The 7,010-nt window shown below is 38.8% G+C and overlaps 1 protein-coding gene and 1 pseudogene across 2 annotated transcripts in view; one reads left to right on the top strand and one right to left on the bottom strand.

Moving 5' to 3' along the window:
- Positions 1–7,010, bottom strand: part of RABGAP1 (RAB GTPase activating protein 1) — a 160,785-nt gene that overhangs the window by 33,960 nt on the left and 119,815 nt on the right. For both annotated transcript variants that reach the window (XM_007468374.1, XM_007468375.1), the window contains one exon: positions 3,881–3,994. In XM_007468374.1, coding sequence (XP_007468436.1) covers positions 3,881–3,994 — 114 coding nt within the window. The remainder of the gene's footprint in view (positions 1–3,880; positions 3,995–7,010) is intronic.
- Positions 6,062–7,010, top strand: part of LOC103073464 (COP9 signalosome complex subunit 2 pseudogene) — a 4,365-nt pseudogene continuing 3,416 nt past the window's right edge.

The following is a 7,010-nucleotide window of genomic DNA, read 5'->3' as shown; positions in this document are numbered from 1 at the left end:
GGGGGGGGGGGGGGAAACACACGAGGTGTAAATGAATGTAGTCACTCGAGTCATAGTTGCCTTATAGGAACTTGAACACGGGAATCTCGAAGATGCTACCCACACTCCACTGTGGCATTCTGATGGGCAGTGAATGATGCAAACATTTCTCTTCAATTCCAATTTTTCTTTATTATAAATAACGCTGTCACCACGCCACTTCCTGTAGCCAAGGAGTGGTAAGGTTAAGCAAAAACCATTTTAGCATTAAAAACAAGTTGTCATTCTGCCTGTCTTTGCTCATGCTTTTCCCTCTTCTCTGTCTGAAAAATGTGTTCTTCACTGAGGCTCCAAACCTATTCCATTCCCCCAGGATTCTCTCTCTCCTCGGTACTTTTATGGTACTTGTTACAAATGTATGGTTATTATAGCACTTACCACACTGAATTTTAAATGTCCATCTTCTCTACTAGACTGTGAACTTCTTAGAGGCTGGGGTGATGTCCTATTCAACCTAGCCAGCACCTCAACACATAAAGCAGGCACTCACTAAACACTGTTATTGCTATTCATTTTTCTCTCTGGGAAAAAAAATCTTTTGGCAAAGATGCCAAAATACAATCCTTTCCACAATGCCAGTGATAACTTTTCTGATAAGAGGGATTACTCTGAAACCATTTGTGGGTTCTTTGGAATTTTCATTTGTATTTTCCTTGGCAGCAGATGATTACAACTCATCTCTTCTGAACGTTATCATTAACAGAATATTGACATCAAACAGTCCTGTGGGTTACTCTTTGGTTCTGTAGTTTTTCTTCAGAGTCTTGTTCTTATGGTTAATATTTATAGTTCTCATGTAAGTTGTGGGGGGAAAGGGAAATTCCGATAGATTCAGGATGCTATTCCCTGTTTGATAAATTTATTTCTGATGAAACTCTCTTTATTCTCCATTTTTTCCCCCAAGGTTCTTCTGTGTCCCAAGAAAGCAACTTAGAAATGGGTATATTTAAATTTCAGATCACTTAGCAAAATGTGATGCCAACGTTTATTAGATGACAAGTTAATATACATATGGGATTTTATCATTAGCTTTTGGTGAAACTATAGCTTTTAAAATATATACATATATATGTTTTACATAGCAGGCACTCACCAATCACTGTTTATGTTTTTATATATAACCATGCTTTCATAAATTCAGGTAGAATTCAATATAATCTCATTATATCCCCCATTTTGTCAAAGCTTATCTGATGAGAGGGCTACAGAACGAGAAACACATATGCTTTTCCAAAGACAAGCAGCACAGAGGGATTTAGAAATGATATTTTGTAATTTAATGAGACCACTTTCCACCTATCAAGTCAGTAAAAATTAACAAGTTAATACCCATTTTGTTAAGACTGTTAAAAACTAGTAGTAATATATGCCAACACAGCTCTGTGGAATGCAGTTTGCAAAACTGATGAAGGTACCAATCGACAGTCGATTAGTCAAAAAAGAATAGAGGCCTCACAGTTAGATAGAGTTGGGCTGAAATCTCACAATTGCTAATGTCTCGGTCTGGCTCTTAGGCCCAATGCTTACATTCCTTATTTGTAAGATGAGAATAATCACAGTATTTATATAATAGAGCTGATGAATTATTCTCAGTCCTCTCAAGTAAAGTGCTCAGCACATGGCTTAATCAATTATGTACTAAGATAAAAATGTATTGAATTTCTATAGGTAGAGAATGAGGGGAGCATTTTTCAGGTTCATAGAAAAGCTAGAAGGAATGCTTTATATTTCAAACATTTCCCGAAAGTTTGAAAGTACTTTCATGTACATAATACATTCGGGAAATGTTTGAAATATAAGGTTCATGAGGGCTGTAATGAAATATGGGGAAGAAAAGGCATCTCATTAATTCATCAACATTTAATGAGCACCTTCTATAATATGGCGTGCACTGTGCAAGTGCTGTAGATGCTAACATATGTAAGAAATGATTCTTGCCCTTGAGAACTTCACAGTTCAGTTGGGAAGTTTGACAAGTAAATCAACCAGAGTACAGTGAGAAGTTCAATGTGACTGAAGCATAAAATATTTAGGGAGTAAGCCTGGATATATTATAAAATGCCTTTAATACTAAGCTAATGAATCTAGGACCAGGAAATGAACTAAGGAATTTTTATTTCATTCTGTGGGTTAGAGAAAGCACTAAAGGTTTTAGTGGGTCTAGTGGAGACCACTAAAATGATCCAATTCTAGGGTCAACACAGAGAAAATAATAAATAGGCCAGAACCCAAAGGCAGGGAGACTAATGCAAGGCGGCTTTTGTAAAAAAAAGTGCCAGCAACATATCATAGTGGCCTATACCAGGGCAGTGAATAGTAAGGGAAGTATGGCTTAAAGAGACATCAATCATATCAAACTGAACGTGGCCAAAGGAAGGAACTAGAAAATAACAGAGAAATGATTGTATCTTCAGCAAGAAAATGGCATGGGGAAAAAAAGGAGGACTGTTTTTAATTAAAAGAGATATAACAACTAACCACAGTATGAATATTGCTGGATCCTGATTCTAACTAAATGTATAAAGACATTTAGGGAAATCTGAATATGGAGTGGCTATTGGATGGTACTGATGGATAATGATGGATGATACAGGTGGATAATGATCTTATTTTTAGAGATGTACAGTGAAGAGTTTAGGATTATGATGTCTGAGGTTTGCTTTAAAGTATTTCAGGAAAATTTTTTTTAAAGGATAGATGAAGAAACTGTGGCAATATACTGATAAATATTGAATCTGGACAGGGATATATACAAATTCATTTACACTATTCAACTTTTATGTATGTTTGAAATTTTTCATAATAAAGTGTTTTTTTTTTTTTAATGAACCCAGTTTTAGACCTGTTTTGTCTGATGTACTTGACAGACTTTTACATGGAGACCAACGATCAGCTGGAAATTTAGGCCTTGAGTTAATGTAGATTTGGGAACATCTGTGCAGTGGTGATAGCTGAAGCTGTGGGAGTGGAAAGGGTCACCCATGGAGACAGTGTAGAGCTACAGGAACCAGTGACTGAGCACCTAGGGGAAGGCCTCTGTTTTAGGAGCAGGCAGAGAGAGAGAAAAATCATGAGAATGAGCGAAGTAGTTAGAGAAGTGAGAGCTTAACCAGGAGGGTGAGAAGTCAGGAGCAGAGAAAGCTGCAATGAAGATCATCATGAGAGAGAAACAAGAGTGCAGTGGGGTCAGAAGTAAGGATGAGAGTCAGTGAGCACAGGGTTTCTTTCTGGGACATTTTGCAGGAAGGTGAGGGAGAGCTAGATTAAAAGGGTAAAAGAAATCCTACCATTTTATTTTTAATTATATCCTGTTCATTATGAATCTAAAATTGTGTTGTTACTGTTGATTTTACAAAGACTTTTCTCTCATTTTTTTGCATTCTTGAACATCAAATATAAATCACATTTTATAGTTATCCTTTGCATAATTTCAAAGAACCAGAATCACCATTTAAAACTGAGTCTTGGACTTCTCTCGTGGCTCAGTGCTTAAGAATCTGCCTGCCACTGCAGGGGACATGGGTTCGAGCCCTCGTCCGGGAGGATCCCACATGCCACAGAGCAACTAAGCCCGTGCGTCACAACTACTGAGCCTGCACTCTAGAACCCGCGAGCCACAACTACTGAGCATGTGTGCCTCAACTACTTGAAGCCCGCGCGCCTAGAGCCCGTGCTCTCTCACTGTGGAGAAGGCATGGCAATGAGAAGCCCACATACTGCAGCAAAGAGTGGCTCCCTCTCACCTCAACTAGAGAAAGCCCATGCACAGCAACAAAGACCCAACGCAGCCAAAAATTAAAAAAAAAAAAAAACTGAGTCTTTTTTTTTTCATATGAAATACCTTGCATATTTTATATAAGGAATCTTGTCCATCTCCTCCTGTGTCCTTAAAGTAGTCATGCGCTGGGAATGTCCGGTTAATATCACGAGTGATAGCACTGTCCTGGGGAGACTCCTGTGCAAACATTAGGAAAGAGAAGGTTTAGTAGTCAATTACGTCTGTATTTGTTTGGGCTTATACAACAAGGTCTTCTCATTTACGTGCTTTAAAATGCTGCAGGGACATACATACACATATGCATGCCCAGAATTATTGTGTCTTCAGGGAAGCCAAAGCAAAAGCAAATATTAAGGGGAAAAAAGGATGAAAGAAAATCAACCCATTTCACTCTATACACCTCATGTCTATTCCACCCCTGTTGCAAGGAAGTGCAGCTGGTAACCCTTCTATTGTAAGAGGGAAAATGTGATTCAAAATAGATTGCCCCAGGCTTCCCTGGTGGCGCAGTGGTTGAGAGTCCGCCTGCTGATGCAGGGGACACGGGTTTGTGCCCCGGTCTGGGAAGATTCCACATGCCGCCGAGCGGCTAGGCCCGTGAGCCATGGACGCTGAGCCTGCGCCTCCGGAGCCTGTGCCCCGCAACGGGAGAGGCCGCAACAGTGAGAGGCTCGCGTACCGCAACAAAAAAAAAAAAGAAAAAGAAAAAAAAATAGATTGCTCCCAGGAAAACACTCAACTTAACCTCAAAAGAAGGAGGCAAAGTGCTCCCGTTAGAAAAACTGGGTACAAAAATTGCTGCTTTAATTGATCCTTTGGCACAAAACTCATGTGCCAGGTTCTCAAAGGGAAAAGAGAAATCCCTTGATTGGGGTTTATCCTAGGGACAAATGGCATAAAAATTCACATAGTGGTCTACTCAATAGGAAACTAGACTATTAAATGCCAAGGAATTCAAACAGGCTATGGGAAAATATTCCTTGCCTTTACCAATGGAGAAAAACTGTTTCCTCTTCTACAATGAGTTACTAAAACTGAACAAATGTCAAAAATGTCATAAAATATGTCAAGCATCCAGCTATTTCTAATAGCTTCCCCTTGTTAAATTTTATTTGCTCACATGGTAAATAACTAGAACACAGAAACATGACCTTCTGTTTTAACAATGCATTGTCTTCACAGCTAAGACAATAGACTTGATTCTCCTTGGTGAGACTACATCATATTCAGCACACCATCCAAGAGCCTGATACTCCTGTTTCAAGTGAAAAATGAGTGATATTCTTTCTTGTCGGATAATTTCTCTAGCCTTTCAGGTAATCAGGTTCCCAGGGCCATAAATATTTTACAGTTGTGGGATCTGAACTAACTTTACATTTAAAAAGATTTTTTTTACTGAATAAATTTGACATGTAACATTGTGTAAATTTAAAGTGTACAGCATGTTACCTTTGATACATGTATACTATATTGGAGTATGATTGCTATAGCAATATCACATTACATAATTATAGTACAACATTACTGTCTATATTTATAATACTGTGCATTAGATCTCTGGCTTATTTACTACTCACTACAAGTCTGTTCCCTTAAACACTAGTCTTACCGCCTCAAACTCCATCTCTGGTGAACCATCTTTAAAGCCTATCTTTCTTAACCTGTAAACTATTTAAACCTTCAAAGACATTGCCAAACTGCTTTCCAAAGAGATTTATTGTCAGACTACTAGTTTTTAAATGCATCATTAACAGCAGTTAAGGCAGCTCAGAACTGTGGTAATCCCTGACAGGACAAAATCCAAGGTGAGACCTAAGACTACAACAGCTATTTGTCTGGTGGCAGCTTCCAGGCTGTAGCACATGGAGAAGGAACTGAAACAGAGCTGGGGATGGGGAGTGCCTCCCTGAGCTGAGAAAAAGGAGAGCAGAATTCAGGGAGGGCAAGGTAGCTAGAATTTATAGCTCAGAGTACTGGAGAGGCAAAGCTGAACAGAAAGAGAGCTGCAGAGCTATGTAGAGGGGTCCCTATGAGTCACAGAATCAGAAAAGAAAAAATGATAAACTGGACTTCGTCAAATTAAAAAATTTTAATATTCAAAAACCACTGTTAAAAATATGAAAATGTAAGCCATGACCATGAATTTATAGGATAAATTACCTATAAAATCTATCTGATAATGGAGTTGAATCCAGATATATAACTCTCAAAATAAGACAAACACCTGATTTTAAAAGGGGGGAAATGGTGGTAAAATACTGAATAGATGCTTCATAAAATAAGACATATAGATGGCAAATAAGCACATAAAAAATTTCAACATCATTAGTTATCAGCAAAATATAAATTAAAACCACAATGAGGGCTTCCCTGGTGGCGCAGTGCTTGAGAGTCCGCCTGCCGATGCAGGAGACGCGGGTTCGTGCCCCGTTTCGGGAGGATCCCACATGCCGCGGAGCGGCTGGGCCCGTGAGCCATGGCCACTGAGCCTGCGCGTCCGGAGCCTGTGCTCCGCAAATGGGAGAGGCCACAACAGTGAGAGGCCCGCATAACGCAAGAAAAAAAAAAAACCACAATGAGATTCCTCTACAAGCCCACTAAATGTTAAAATTAAAAGGACCCAATATACCAAGGACTGGCAAAGGGTGAGAAACAGCTGGAACTCTCATACATTGCTAGTGGGAATGCAAAATGGTACAAATACTTTAGAAACAGTTTGGAAGTTTCTTATATATAAAGTTAGACGTACACTTCCCATACAATTCAGTGATTCCACTCCTATGTATTTATCCAAGAGAAATGAAAATACAAATATGCGCAAATACTTGAACTCAAATGTCCATAGCAGCTTCATTCCTAATAGCCCATACTGGAAACAATGCAGATGTGCTCCAATGGGTAAATGGATAAATAAACTGTGGTATGTGCATATAGTGATGGAATACTACTCAGCAATAAAAAGGGAAAAAAACCTACTGATACACGCCATAAGATATACCTCAAAAGCATTACACTATGTGAAAGAAGACAGACACAAGAGACTATTTTCTATAATTCCATGTACATGAAATTCTAGAAAAGCAAAATCATAAGTTATATAAAGCAGATCAGTGTTTGGACGAGGAAAGCAGATCAGTGTTTGGACGAGGCTGCAGCTAAAGGGAGAAGACTGATTTTTTTTTTTTTTTTTAGT

Source organism: Lipotes vexillifer, unplaced genomic scaffold (assembly GCF_000442215.2).
Source record: "Lipotes vexillifer unplaced genomic scaffold, Lipotes_vexillifer_v1.1 scaffold1285, whole genome shotgun sequence".
Classification (NCBI taxonomy): Eukaryota; Metazoa; Chordata; class Mammalia; order Artiodactyla; family Lipotidae; genus Lipotes; species Lipotes vexillifer.
Note: the sequence above shows the minus strand (reverse complement) of the source record. Positions and strands in the feature narration are given on the sequence as shown.